This window comes from Mustela putorius, unplaced genomic scaffold (genome assembly GCF_011764305.1).
Source record: "Mustela putorius furo isolate JIRA1106 unplaced genomic scaffold, ASM1176430v1.1 tig00003988_pilon_pilon_pilon, whole genome shotgun sequence".
NCBI lineage: Eukaryota > Metazoa > Chordata > Mammalia > Carnivora > Mustelidae > Mustela > Mustela putorius.
The window spans coordinates 11,238,614-11,254,245 of record NW_025422127.1 but is presented as its reverse complement, the minus strand read 5'-3'; the positions used below and the strand labels follow the sequence as shown (position 1 = coordinate 11,254,245).

The window sequence follows — 15,632 nt, the reverse complement described above, 5'->3', positions numbered from 1 at the left end:
GAGTGCCCCTCACATTTTACCTGATGAGGTCAATAGGTTGAAACTTATAGAACACTCCGTAGCGTGCCCATTCTTGATACAGCAGCTAAAAAAAGAAAAGGGAAACAGATTAGGGGTAATGGGGGAGACCATTCACCTTTCTTTTTGTTCACCTTAGCAAATCAGAATTTTATCCCCCACAACCACCCTAGCAAGTCAAAACTGAGTCCCCAAAGCCCAGCTTCTAGGAAAATTCTCCCAAGACATCCATAAGGAGGGTCTCCAATGGTGGGAGGCTATAGAGGCTGACTGCCCTTCCCCATGTACTAAAGGTGACCTTCCTCACACTCCAGGACAGACTCTGCTGCACCTGCCAATCATAACCCCACCTTCTTCACTCCTTCACCTGGTTTAGTCCAGCAAAATGAGCCTGCTATGTTCCCTCACTCCTTCATGAAACAAGTGTTTCTTGAGCATCTACTAAGTGCCAGACACTGGAGAGCACTGTAAACAAGAGTCATTGCTGCCGTAGAGCTTACACCCTGACATGTGGAAACAGATAGAAACACGTCAACATACAGGATTTATAAATGCAACACAGAAAGCTAAATCAAGGCAAGGGAGCAGAACACGAAGGGCAGGGGAGTAGGGAAGGGTGCTATTTCAGACAGATGGCAAGGGAAGGTCTCTCTGAGGTGACAGCTGAGCTGAAACCTGAGGGAAATGAGGGAATACACCCGGCAGAAGAACACCCTTCCCATGCAAAGGCCCTGAGAAAAAGTGCATGTTGTATGTCCTGGGGGAAACAGGGAAGCTGTGTGGCCTGGGCAGCATGAGCGTGAGGCGAATAGGCAGAGATAGCCTCAGAAGGTACTGAGGTGGGAGCTCACTTGGGGGTTTGAGGGTCACGCTAAAATCTTTGCACTCTGCAGGAAGCCGGGGGGAGCTGTGCAGCAGTGGGGAGAGACCACCCAGCTTGGACCGCCTATCGCTCACGCCAGCCGCCTTGTGGAGAAGAGACTGAGAGCAACCATAGGAGCAGGGGTCTCTGTAGTGGTCTAGGAGACATGAAGGTGGCCTTCCCCATGGAGGCGGTGACGGCGTGTGCTGTGGAAGGGCAGGTGGGGAAGGACAGGACCAGGAGTTCACTTCGGGGTGCACTCATTTGAGGTGCTCTGTAGGCAGCCCCGTGGGGCTGAGTATGCAACCGGATGCAAGTGTCTAAATTTCAAAGGCGTGTCGACCTCCTAAATGTACAAGAAGATGAAAATTTGGGAGGTGTCTGATGGGAGATGATTTATAAGGTCATTGAGCTATGGATGCAACCAACAAGGGAGAAGAAGTAGATAAAGAAGAGGTGTGACAACTGGGACCTGGCGTGGCGACCTTCAGAGGCGGAGGAGATGAGGGGCAGCAAAGGAGACACAAGAGCCGCCAGGGATGTCCAGGGCTAGAAAGGTGTGGTGCACCAGAAGCAAAGAGACCGCTGGTCTCAAAAAGAAAACAATGTCCCGCTGTGTCAAACACTGCTGACAGACCAGTTCAGGTGAGAATGAAGAAGCGACATACAGGTTTGGTGACTTTAAAGTCACTCATGACCTTGATAAGAGTGGTTTCAATGGATGTGTGGGGGCAACGCCTGAGTGGAACACATTCTAGAAGTTACAGGAGGAAATGATGCACCTACACACAAAGGTGTGCCATCTTGTGATATCTGAACGGCAACTTTAGCAGAACTAGCACGTGGACAAAACCTAGGTGTCACCACGGGAGCAAATGGCATTTCAGTTTCAAACACTTAGCCGGCAGGCTTCACAGATTATCCACAAGTAAATGAAGTAATTAGACATCCACACTGAGACATTAGCATGTAATCAAATTATAGGTCTAGAATTGACAAGTCTGCAAGACACTGGCTATCTTGTCATGTTCTCTAGTCCCCTCACCCAGCACACAGAAGTCACAAGGCATTCTGACCAGGAGAACCTGCCCTAACCAGGTATTTTGGATAGCTAGTTGAACAGCAGGAGGTCATCCTTTTCACCTCAGACCCTGTAAAGACAAGATTTTTTTCACAAACTGACATAAGAACTGGCATTTCTATTTAATGGGTTTAGACTTTTATTGTCATAGTATCTCACAGCAATGGCGACACCGAACCCGAAAATATACAGACACAGACAGGCAGCCACACTTAGCACCACCTGTGAAGGAGGAAACCAGACATAAAGGGGTCCCTCTGAGCCTGACTGGTGGGTCAGGATGTGAATCCACGAGTTCGGAGGCCACTCCTTCCAGACAGGCGGCTCCTAACTGAATCTTACTGTTCTCATTAGATCGTCTCCTCCCCTTCACCTCAGGTGCTTCTACTGCCCTGGGTCTTTATTCCCTCCCTTGGTGCAAGCCCTGCCCTCCCTAGCACCTGGCAGTCACAGTGACATCATTTGTGGCCCAGAGGGAGGCCAGCGTGCGTCAGGAGGTATGGGCAAGGACTCCCCTGAGGGCTGTGGCTCGTCACTGCCTGCCTCACAGGCTCTGACCTCTGGAGCAGATTCCTCCCTCTCTAAGTCATGGATCAAGCCAAAAGCTAAGCCTGTGAGCTCCGATCTGCCACTCCCCTGGAGGGAGAGACAAAAGATATCCCCGAGAACCAGTATGGCACGGTGGCACAGGCTCAAACTGAAAGCCACCCTCGCTGGCCTTACCCTGAGTGAGATCCTGGGCATGCTATAAGAAACACCCTTTCTCAGTGTGCTGCCTTCTGAGCACGAAGCTGGATTCAGTCTTTGGCTGTGGATGAGGGGTGAGCCAAGAGAGCTGAGTGAGCCTGGGGCAGATGGGCTGGATGGGCACCAAGGACATCCCACGGTAGCCCTGCAAGGGACCTACAGCCACAGAGCACCAGACCTGGGAGTGTCACAGCTGTTAGGGCTGAATGCCCATGTGGCTATTCCCAGGCTGGCTCACGCCTCCCTGCCGGGGTGTGCAGCACCGTAGACCCTTCCCCATCTCTATGAAATGTTCACTTGCACATACTCAGAAACCAAGGGGGTCACACTAAAGCCCAGACCACAGGGTCCCAGAAAAGACTAGCAGTCATGGTAGAAGGCGGCGTGCTCTGGAGTCTCTGCCCCAGGGGGATGAGTATGGTGGAGTAAAATGCAGGAAGACATCCACAGTGTCTTAGAACAATCCCTTGAAATGGGCAGTGTCTACAGCCTCCTAATGCCGCTTTTAGCAAACCCACTTTCTCCCTCAGAGCTATACCAGTGTCCTCTTCACGACTGGCCATGCCTGTGAATAGATTAGGGAAGGTCTGCAGCTCCCTCTCCATGGACAGTCCCTTATATCAGAGGCCCTGGATGTAATTCTAGACATGTCAGCCCTACCCCAAACCTCTACGGGGACCACCCTGCCTGATGGATCAGAGCATTCAAGCAGCCAGTCGGCTCCCTGGGGATCACATTTGACAGTGGGTCAGTGGGTTTAAGTATTTCATGAAACCATAAAGGAGCCCAACTGTGAAAACCATTCACAATGCCAGAGAATGGCAAGATGCTTGTGACTCCTGGCTCTCTCAAAGGCCTCAGGCTCCTCAGAGAGCCAGACCCCAACAGGAAGAAAGATGCCGCCGATGGACGGCTAGTGACTGGACAGGGTGAACTGAATGGGAAAGAAAGGAATTCTACTCTCAAATCCTGTAATGACCTGTTCGAATTGTTGGCAAGTCCCTTCAACTCTCTAGGCTTCCTCCATTAGCAAAATGGGGCAAGAGGGGACAACCCAGGACCAAAGTACGTTTCTGGTCACAAAAACAGAACTTTCTTCACACACCTTTTTGTGGGGTCACTTTATAACCATCCACTAGAGAAGACAATCATCTGCAGAAGCTGGAAAACCCAAGGCCCGGGTTTCAACACTGCTAAAGAGAAGCACAGTCCAGTCGTGGGCCTTCGGGTCCCCTGTACGTGGGTGAGGAAGCTTCAGGGAGGGGCGGGGCTCAGGCAGCCCTCCGAAGATGCTTACGGTCACTTCCCTGCAATGCTTGAGAAAACCAGGCAGGTCTGGCTCATGTGGATTTAGGTAGCTACAGGCAGCGAGGGGAGACCCATCCAAACCCATGCTGCTCCCTCTTCCTGCTGCTGTGCTTTCTAGAAAGGCGGAAAACCCCTGCTCTCCAGAGGCAGGGTGCGTCTTGCTAATTACCCTCCAGGAATGGGGAGAGAGAGACTTCCAGCCCCTAGCTGAAGCTGAGTCATCCAGACCGTACAAATGCACTAGGCAGGCTGGAAGGGAAGAAGACTGCATTCTCAGGGGCCCCCGGGCTTTCCTGGGATCTGCCCAGGAGGAGCCTGGCCTCCAGGAGATCAGGGAGACAGGCACAAATTGCAGGGAAGAGTAAAGGAGGACATGTAGGTACCGGCATGATGGGCAACTTGGGATGCCCTTGCAAGTCGCCTCTACGGGCCCCCAGAGAAGCAATGCCACTGCAGCTCCTGACCCTTCTCCACACCCTGCAGCAACAGATGCGAGGACTCTCCCTGGCACCCAACCAAAATCTGTTTGCAGTCCTCTCCAAGAACACTAGACTATTATAATGCAATTAAAACAGATCAATATGCTGCACGTATTCGGAGGTTTGGATTATTTCTTCACGTGGATCCTCTTGGGCCCCACCCATATACTAAAACTGCAGGAACAAGCCAGCACTGCGCTGAGAATTCCCCTTGCCATACCCGAGATGCTCAGGAGCTGGCTATACAGGGCTGGCTAGGGCTGTGGATGCCAGGGTTTTCATCCTGACTTGACAACTGTTTACGGCCATTGGAACCATCTCCTCACCTTGCTGGGAATCAGTTTTCCAACCCAAATGGACGAGGTGGAACGGGGAGGGAATTTCCCCTCTCTCATGGATCCCCTCTCTCCCCATCCCAGGAAAGCCTATTTCCCTAACCATGACCCTGGCAGAGGAAAATAAGGACTGGCCAGCAAGCTGAAGGCAAAGCCACCAGGAAAGAGCCTCCTGTCTTTTAAAGACATCTATCTGCCTTTTGATATCAACTCTGGGAAATAGCCACCAAGGTACAGCTCCTTCCAAGCTGCTCTGTCCCTGCCCCCCAACGTCTACCCATCCTGCCAGTTCAGCTGTGCACTGGAAATAACTCTATGGGCCTACACAAAACATTTCCTGGAAGGGAAAATTTCCGTTACAAGATTGTGTTGTTAACAATAACACAACATCGTTCGAAAGACAAATAAACATCTATTTCAGATGGTCTACAATTTGCTTCTCTCTGCCTCCGTGCAGATAACAGAGGCCTGGCTGATTTCTCCCCAGAGTTATTGTGTGTTCCTGGTCTCTGGAATGTTCCTGTAAAGTGCTCCACCTTGCTGGGCTGGGGTCACCACCCACTCAGCAGGAGGACTCTTAGGTGGGCAGCAGTGGTGATCACCCTTTAAAGGGGAGGAACGTGAAATGAGAGAGCGGGAGGACAGAAAACGGTTGGGGTGAGCTAGGTGAGATGTGAGGAGAAACGCTTCCTCCTTTTCCTTTAACTCTGATCCGGGACTTTTCAGGAAATTAAACACCGAGACGATTAGCATCAGATAGAAAACAGATGAGGTTAAGACATGGCAGTACTACAGCAGATTCCCTGGGCAGGCAGAGAGGGGACATGTGTAAGCAATCACAGCAGTATTTCTGGAAAAGACCTTTTATGTTTTTAATACTTAACACTTCATAACAGGGACTAATGGGCAGGATAAAAAGGAGGCTGCTCAAAAGGCAACTTGGGGGATGAATAATTTTCCAGACAACAGAGTAGGGGTGGGGGGGGATCTCCTCGGGCTTCAATTCCTCAGCCCTCCCGCCCCTGCTCTCCCTCCTCTGCTTGCCAGAGTTGCTGATGGCTGGGGGAAGCTGGGTGGGAGAAGGGCATGAAGGGGTTGACAGCCAGATGAGGCAGTCCCCACTAAAGAGGCAGGTGATGCTTAGAGTGCCATGTCATGGCGGGGGAGGGTGGTGCACCCATGCAGAAGAACCGGGGTCTGGGTGGTGAGCCAGGAGACAGAGGTAAGAGCAGGTGCCGTGAAGGAGCTGTGAAGAACTGCTGGAAAATACGTAAGCAGGTAAACAGAACTTTCAGGACATTTGGCACAGGAGGGGTCCTTCCAAAGGGACTGTTCCCTCACTAACTGTAACCTCGGATTCCCAGCAGCCCAGAGCATACTGAGCCTCCCTCTCCCTCAGGTTTCTAAAGCCCACTTGTCTGCCTCAAGGGTAAGAAGAATAAGTTAAAGATCATCCCCCCTACCCTGAGAAAAAACCACAACGGCATGGATAATAATATGTTTTTAACAGGGACACTGGCTTTGGAAGTCAGAAGCGTCCCAAGTCTCCTCTCTGTTCACGGTGGCAGTGTCACTATGGGCAAGGTGCTCACTCTTTCTGTGTCTCAGTCTCCCCACCTAGAAATGACAGGATTTGGACTCTCAGTGTTTCTCAGTTGCGGCCCCCTGGTCACTGGGGGTAGGACAGCTGGAGACCTCAGAATGGTGAGCAGTGCTGGCCATCCAGGCACTAAATGTCCACAGCAACCCCCCACACACACACTGTCATGTCCGTGACCAGAAGTGGCCCCCACATTTCCAACCCCTGGAGGCCAAGGAGCTTTGAAGAACTGCTGGAAAATACGTAAGCAGGTAAACAGAACTTTCAGGACATTTGGAGCTAGTCCCACACCCACCCACAGTCCCCTGTGCCCCAGTGCTGTGTGCGGCCGTGGGCCAGCTTACCTTCCTATCATTCGTGTCGTCCCCTGGGCTGTCGTATTCACCCTGTAACAGAGAAAGGAGTGCTGCTGCATAAAGCCAAGGGAATTCTCAAAGCCAGAGCAAGGATCTTCTTTTCTATTCTCTGGCGTCATCCCTTTCTCTCATTCCCCTTTTGAGGAAAGTCAAAAGCATGCCATGGTACGGAGCCAATATTCCGTGTTGTTAGGCAGCAACGCGTGCAGTGTTTCCTGTGGACAGCCTCTCACACAAAGATGACCCCCTCCATTGCATCCGCAATCAGCCTGTGCCTCCTCAGAGCAAAGGCAATGGAGGGCACGCACCCAGCAGACCGTCCGACATCACCCTGGGCCACAGCACACTCCCCCCACCCCTGTCCACAAGTGGCAGCACCAGACATCCTATCTGCCCACAGCAAAGCCATCAGTGGGGAGAGACTGTCATCTGGAAACTCCTTCGGACACTCAGGGAGCACCCCCTGCCCCAGCGGCCTCATGTGGCATAACCGTGTGACCCACGCAAAGGAAGTGACCAGCCAGGGGCCAAAGCCACTATGAGGGCATCTCATCCATGGGCCAGTTAAGTTCTTCATGAAGCATCCTGAAGAATGTCACTGCCCTGTTTCTAACACAGGGATGTTTCTAACACAATCCCCCATCAAGGAAAGCTTTCCTTACAGTCTCTCTGTCTTCTCTGCTTAACCAAACAAGAGTATAAAGGATTTTGAGAGATTTCACCACTTCCTCCTCCCTTCAGACACTTGCATGCCTCGTCAGTCTTCTCACACCACCTCCCAAAACCACCGCAGGGAGCATGGGGAACACTCGTATCCAAACCAGCTTGCCACGGGGGCAATGCCGGGAGAGACAGTTGTCTCCCTCTGAGGAGGCCAGAATCAGCCCAGGTATTTGAGCGGCGTGACTCCCTTCGGCCCCGCCTGGGATGCCTTCAGCCACGGTGTCACCTGAGGCACACAATTGTTTGAAGACTGTGGGGAGCACACAGTGGAAAGGATACTCACGTCATGGAGAGGGTAGGCAGCCTCATAGATATTGTTTGCTATCAGAGAGTTAATGCCTGTGGAAGGAGGGAAGATGAAAAAGGTAACTGTAGGGCAGGGGTTTCTCAACTTAACCTCTGTCCATCAGGAAACATTATCCCCCACCACCTCCCCAGCTGAGGCTCCTCGTCATCCCCAGTCTAGAAGTTTCTGTGAAGCTTTAGTTCTCAGCACAAGAATGATATTTGTATTTCCCAAATACAAAGTTATGGCCCAGAATGAAATGTGCTCTCTAACCTCATGTGCCTCTGCCTTCACGCCCCCAGGACACCACAGACACTCTATCACCAGCACCACGACTGTCCAGTGATACCACCTATGTTCCGTGACAGTGCAGGAATGATCCTATAGATTATTGTCATTAAGATCAATAAAATTACATCAGAGCATCCCACAGCACATTCTTAGAATCATTTCTGGTGCCTTCCTGTTCATTCCAGGAGCAGTGTTTATCCCTGCCCATGGCTGGTCTGCCTAGACCATTAGTTGCCTAAGGTAGGGTGGCGCAGGGCAGTGGTTCTCAAAATGTGGTCTGGGGAGCCCTGGGCATCCCCATGACCCCTTTCAGGCAGTTCACAAGGTCAAAACTAATTTTATAATAGCACTAGGACATTATTTGCTTTTTCCCTCCTATTCTTTCCTGAGTACAGAGTGGCGTTTTGTGAATGGGATAGCATCACCCACCCCCAACGGCTAATAGAGTATGTGCTTATGGACCCTTGTGTTTTAAAATTTTCTCAGGGTTAACTTCCAATACAATAAATATTGACTGATATAACCCACCTAATAAACCAAAGTCCTTTGGATACTCTCAATAATTTTTAAAAATGCAAAGAGTTCTCGAGGCCACAAAGTCTGAAAACCACACAAGAGTTTCATGTTTTAATCCCAACAGTATTTCACACGATGTGCACAGAGCAGACCCTACTGGATATATGTTAAATGAGTCAATGACTCCCTCCCGTTAACTCCTGCATAGTCACAACGGAGAACCTTCCGCCCAGCACGGAGGCAGTGTTGTTTACTTGTTTCATTCACGGCTTTATTTAGAGACTGTAAAAGTGTACGTCCTGACTCAGGGTAGTCTGTCCTGGGTCACCAGTTCCCATATGGGAGACATTATATCCCGCCAACCCCCACTACCATGGTCCCTACCATGCAAGGATGCACATGTAATCACGGAGAGGGAGGAGGAGGGGGGAGCTCTGGAACTCAGTGACTCCCCTTGCCTCAAACACACTTTCTGCCCTGAACCATTCTTTCCAGAGAGACTGCAGACAGTCGTGAGATGAGAAGAAAGCAAATTAGGTTTGCAGGGAAACATGTATCCCATACTAATGCTAAGTAATCTGTATTTGCACAGCTCTGGATAAACGACAAGGACGGATAACAATCTAGACAACATTTTCCACCTCCCCTTCCCAAGTGATACCCCACCCACATACTCAGAGACCACAGAGGCTCTCAAACAACCCTCTCTCCTCAAACCCAGCCCCTCTTCGCCTCATTTCTAGGGTCATGGGATGCCAGCAAGACCGGCCATGGGCCCCAGGTGGATGCAGAGGCCCTCGGCAGACTGCAGGGGGCGCTCTCAGAAGGGACCACTCTGCCAGGGAGCTGGGAGCGGCAGCATCGCCAAGGGCCAAGTTCTTTCCCTATTTTAAGTTTCCTCCTTGGCATGAACCTATACCATCTGAAATAACTGTGGGAGGTGGGGGGCGGGGAGAGCAGGGGGTGGGTAAAGGGAGTGTGGATGGGGGAAGGGAGCCCAGGGGCTGAATGAGTTGCAGATCTGTCTTACTCACAAGACTACAATTTCACTCTGAACATCATTAATCAGTTCAAGATCCGTAACCACAGCAATGTGAAGCCACCCTACAATAACCAAGGGGAGGGGTCCAAAGTCAGGAGAGGGGGTGGGGGTGGCTCGAAGCTACAAAAGGGCTGTCGATGAGGACAGAGGCTGAAGCACCACAGGCGGTGCAAGCTCTAACCCAGACTGTACCCTGCGCACTATTCCCCCAATCCCTGCACTCACAGCCGTGGTAGCCACAGCAGCAGCGTGTACCCTGAAGACAGTTCCCAAACTCCATGGGGGAAAAAGTTAAACGGGTATGGAATTCTTGGTTTTGCGAGGCTCTGAGCATAGTAGCTGAGCACCTGACAGCATAAGCTGACAACCTGAATTCATGGGTCCTGCTGCCAGATCCTCAGAAGGATCACAGATCACTGGAGGTCTAAAACACTCCACCTTGCATCTCAAATAAAGCTTCCTGCGTACCACGTGCCTAGAACAACTCACTTCCCTTGTTGGATGTTGTCTGCCCATTGTTTTGTGTGTCCCCTGAAGGCTCACAAGGTTCCCATTCCCCCCTCAAATGTATCTCTCGTGGCAGTTAGTTCACTGCTGGGAACACACAGAAGGCCTAAAGGCTGATGAGAGCAACCGGCCCCATGGCTAATATTACTGTACAATCTCTTCCCATTTTCCCCAGGCACCCATCTTCCTCACTCCCCCAATTTTCTATGGCAACCACTGCTGATGAAGAACCTTTGAACTCGGGTTGATTAGTCTGTTTCCTAGAGAAGAAGCACAACAACGGTTCTTGGTCTTGGGGCCAACACAATTCAGATCCTCAAACCCAAGTTGTCCCAACCCAGATAAGCAGAGCCCCAAAATGCAGTGAGGGAATGTGCCCCTGTCCTCCAGGGTTGGATGCCTCCTTTTTTCCAGATGGCATCATATGGGTGCTCTCAATCACTGGCTGTTTAGAGGGAGGGAACAGCACATAAAAGGGGGAGTAACCGAGAAGGGGGGAGGAGAGTTGAAAATAACTATTCATCTACAACTTCACCCAAGAATGGGAATTGCTCTGGCCTCCTGGGTCACCCACAGACTTCAGAAACCAACATCCTACCCCCAAACAAGCATGGAAATCAGTTTGAAAGAAGAAGAAAATAATCAAACGTTTTTTTTTTAAATAAGAGTCTCTGCTTTGAAAACTGAAATTCTGAATTTTTTCCTTTCTTTTCAGCAAAAATGAGCTAATTGGTTCCATCATGCCCCATCCATCTGGCCATAATGGCCAAGCTTTCTTCTTCAAGATCACATCTAGTCTTTCCTCTCTGCTCTAGACCCAGGGAGAGAGAAAGACCCGACCTCTCATCCCGCTGCCCCCAGAAGGGGAGCTAGGAAGAAGGAGAAAGCACAGAGGACACTGTCCTTTCCCTCTCCCTGCAAACAGAAGCAGTGTCTCAGCTCAGACATCTCACATTAGTGAGAAACATCTCACTGATCCCTCCGGTCCCTTTAAGTCACTAGATCTTCACACCTCTTGCTCTTAGAACTATAATCCCTAAAAGAAAAGGCTCATGCTTCTCCTCTGCCCAGTGCTAACCACAGCTCTACAACCTGACTTGGCCAGGCCTGGCAACACGGTTCCTTGGCACCCAGAGGGTCAGGGTCAAGGAACAGAGCAGGTGGGCTCAGGCGCCAGGCCCGGACCTGAAAACACACACTCAGAACACAAAACCCGAGGCCTAGCATTTAGCTTTCCAAGACATCTCTGGTTTCCAGGACACAAAGGATCAACCAAAGCATGGTTTACGGTCGGCCTCCCAAAGAGAGCCTCATTAAATCTACAAGAGCTGCTGGGTGACAGGGACCGCAGCTCTGGTCCCTCCAGGTCAAACTCAAAGGAAACTTTCATCCAGTGGGACAGGTACTTAGAGGAGTGGTGAACTCTTGAAAACCCATTTGGTTTTGATTCCCCCCCCCAGAACAGGGCCCAGTCCACCCGGCATTCTGCTTTCATCCCGTGCTCCAGCCGGACGTAAATCTAAACCAGAGGTCCCAGACGGTGCATTTAACAGAGACTATATTTACCCATCACCAAATTGTCTTGACGTGTGCTTAATTACTTAAATGCCTTTAATCCCGAGCCTTTTCTTCTAACAAAATATAAACCAGTTCAGTTGGATGAATGATAAACCAGATGTTTACAACACACAACACAGTCTGGCTTCGGTCAAAATAATTAAGACATCGTCTTCTGAGTGGGGAGGAGAGATGCCCGAAGCATACATTTGTTTAAATGCTCTGACACCGAAGTGTCTATGAAAGTGTAGTTCCATCAATCTGTAGTTTTCTGTCCATGAAGATGAAGCAATAACTTCCATACGAAAGAAGTAGAAAAGGTGTCTCTCTCCCTCTGACGTGGTCAAGGGGGCTTGGATTTCTTTCCACAGTGAAGTGCACTTTAAAGGCTTATAGGCAATGATATTGCAATAATGTTGTATGTACTTATCGTGGTGGGCACTGGACAATGTACAGAATCATTGAATCATGATGTTGGACACCTGAAACTAATATAAAACTGTATGTTAATTACACTTCCATTTTTAGAAAGGCATTCCATGATAAGGTGAATTTGCAGGACCCTGAGAGTTGATTTTAGATTACATTGACTAAGGAGGCATCATGGGGGCAGGCCAAGTTTTACTGGGCCAAGACTGTTCACACACTACCACCACCATGCAGAACCCAAACTCACAAATATATCTGGTCTCTGAACACCATATGTGCCTTAGTTTTAATCCCTCACTTCCAGGGTAAATAAGAGGGAAAAGGTTGGGTTACAGAAGAAATCTTCCCAATTACAAGTTAGACCATCAGCCAATGCCAATACACCCAAACTTTTTGATGGTCAGTAACCCTTTCTTTGCCTTCTTATGCTTGCTTTTACCCTCCTGCACATCCTTCCACCAGAGGGGTGCAGGGAGGACAAAGAGAGTCCACGGGGCCCTACTGTTGGCTAGGACAAAAAGAGACTGGACTAAACGAACTAAATGCCCACATGACAAATGTTAGCAAAGTCCTAGCAACAATCAAGCTCTTCACAGAGACACCTTGGTTATCTTTGGATACTTCAGAAAACCAATGGCCAAATCCCCAGAGGACAGAGCACGCTGCACCATTCTTTCCATTCCCAGATGTCAGTAGGCCAAGAGGGCGGAGTCTGCCTGCCCATAATCAGCTTTATCTAACTTTAAAGTTCCTAAGAGTCCTCTGGATAGCCTGTTAAAACTGTAGCCCCTGGCACCCTGCCCCTGCAGATTCTGATCCAGCACATACGGTGTGGGGCCCAGGGAGCCGGGGCTTTCAGAGATGCACCAGGGGACTCAGATACCCACGGAGCACACCGTACCTGAGCAATGTCACCACGGGAGAGGGAGCAAGGCAGGAGTGCATCTTTGCTCCCAGCCACCCTGGCCAGCAGTCCTGAATCCTCACCTTCCCTTCCACTGTCTACTCCCATGGTCTTTGAGATCCACAAACATTGTGCAATTCAAGTCCTGGCTATGGCCCAGGGACCTGCTCGCCGTGAATTTATAGGAAATCCAGTCCCTTCTCTCAGCCTAGCTGGTTCTTATGGAAAGGAGACTATGTTGCTCCTTTGAATCCAAGTTTATGAAATGCTGGAGCTGGAATTAGAAGCTTCGAGCACACTGAGGGGTCCCTCTTTATGGTACAAGAGAAGAAAGAAATGGGCCCAGAGAGGGGCGTTGACTTGACCTACGGTTCTCAATTTGTTCATCCCAAAGCTGAAATGCCACCTGCTTCTCAGCCTTTTCGGGTGTGTGCCTATCTTCTTTTGGCCCCTTCTAGATACACTCTCTCCCCTTCTCTATCTGACATGAATGGGCTCCCTTGTTCTCTGGCTTTCTACTGGGTTTAGCAGTCAGAGGGAGATGGGACCCTCTGACCTCCTCCTTGAACAGCCACCTGCTTCTTTCCATGGGTTTCCTCTACCCTGCTCTGTTCATCCATGTTCCAGTAACCTCTCTCTCACCTCATGGATCTACAGCAAGGAAGAGCTTTACTGCTGCTCATTCCAGGCATTCCCAACTCCCTGTCCCCACCTTTGGAAATGGTGTCTCAATTCCCACCTTAAATTATCCTACTTTGATCATGTCATTTGTTCCCGTTGGGACCGTGATTCTCTGGAGAGGCTCCCATCATGTCTTCTGTCTTATTTGCTCTCCTTGTATGTGTCTCTCTGGCCACACAGCCATGTAGCACCTTATTACCTCTTCTCCTCAAATGCTAATGTAGCCCCACAAGAGCAGGGATTGCTGTGTGTTGTGTCTGGCTGATTCACTACTCTATCCCTTAGTTCTAGAGCAGGAAGGACACATAGTAGGTACTCAGTAAATACCCACTGAATAAGTGAATGAATGTTATACCAGGAAGACCTCAGCTTCCACCTCTCTGGGAAATCTTTCCCCGAAAGCCTCATCTATTTATTATTTTATTTTATTTTATTTTATTAATTAATTTAAAGAGACAGGATACCTGGGGTTTAAATCTGTCTCTAAATTTCTGATCTTAAGCAGCCTGTTCATCCCTCTGCCCTGAAATTGGTTAACCTCTGCTGACCCTACTCTGTGTGGTGGTTTCAAGGATCACACAAGAAGTGAGTGTAGAAGCGTACTTGTGCAATGGGTCCTTATAGTTCTGGTCATAGTAATACCTTATGTGTTCAGGGATCTCTTATCTGCTTATCTGTCCTCACCACAGAGAACCCAGAAGAAAGAAAAAGTACGTAGATCTCAAAAACCCATTCCCTAATGTTGCGGACCCTCACCACAGCAGAATCCCGTAGACCCTCCCTCAGTGCATTTGCTCTCTCTCTCTCTCTTTACCCCAGACTCTCACAAGTTTGTTCTTCTGTCTCCCTGACAGCAAAAGCAAAACAGAAAGAGCAGAATTCAGAGACAGAGGTTACCAGAGTCAGAAATTCAAGATATCAGAGAGTGCGGGGCAAACAACCCTAACAATACTTGGATGATTATTAAGGAAACATTTTAAAAACTTGTATTCTTAATGATGATCCTGAATCATCCAAAAAAAGGTTACATATGCATCTATACAGAGAAGGTACCTTGATCTATCCTATATAAGAGAGCAGAGAATAGTACAAGAGATTTCAGAAAATTTTCTGTATAAAAAGACATGGCTGAGGACCTCAAGAACTAAACCACTAACCCATATTCCCCTTTCACTTTGGTTCAAGGTCAAATTCGTAGCTCAACTGCAGAACTACAGGGCCTTATGGTTTGAATATCTGTATTCTATTTTTTTCCCCTAGTTTTGGCATTCTATTTTAATTTGTGTTTTTCCTGGTTCTTATTTCTTAATTTATTTATATTATGCTGTTTTATTGTTTTTCTTGTAAGCCACCTCAGAAATTTTGTGGAACAAGATGGGAATATAAATAATTCCACACATGCACCTTGTGTACAGCTTCATGCTTCGCAAAAGTAGGCACTCAGATATATGTATTTTCCACAATGAAAAAAAAAGTGATAATACTGAATAAATGGAAGTATTTCCAAATTATCATTATCTTTCATATATTTTCCATCTTCGATTCTAATCTTTCTTTATTTTCACTATCTTCTAATTCCCTTCGTAACTGGGTACACTGGCAAAGGGAATAAAGCTTTGTAATCTGGCCGCAATAATGACCATATTAAAGGTAATTCCTGGGCTAAAGAATCAACAAAAATACCTTAGAAAACAATGCCAAGCACTGTTCTCCCTTTTTCTCTTCTTTTTTATGAGGCAACAATCCTCTGGAGGAATCCAACTCAAATCTAGCCATTTGTGTTTCTCTATAAAAACAGAGAGAAGGGCAATAAAATCAAAATTTACCCCATGGCTCAAAGAGCCATGTTATCTTGAGGCCTCTGCATGTCATTACATTCCTTAGTTTTTCTGATCTTCTAAGTAAGAGGG

At 48.8% G+C, this 15,632-nt stretch overlaps 1 protein-coding gene across 1 annotated transcript in view; it reads right to left on the bottom strand.

Annotated features, from left to right (window-relative positions):
- Nucleotides 1–15,632, bottom strand: part of ANO2 (anoctamin 2) — a 335,951-nt gene that overhangs the window by 209,636 nt on the left and 110,683 nt on the right. Inside the window, exons 8-10 of the mRNA XM_045071882.1 lie at nt 7,793–7,848; nt 6,775–6,816; nt 21–85 (exon numbers count right to left, since the gene is read on the bottom strand). Of these exons, the coding sequence (XP_044927817.1) occupies nt 21–85; nt 6,775–6,816; nt 7,793–7,848 (163 nt within the window). The remainder of the gene's footprint in view (nt 1–20; nt 86–6,774; nt 6,817–7,792; nt 7,849–15,632) is intronic.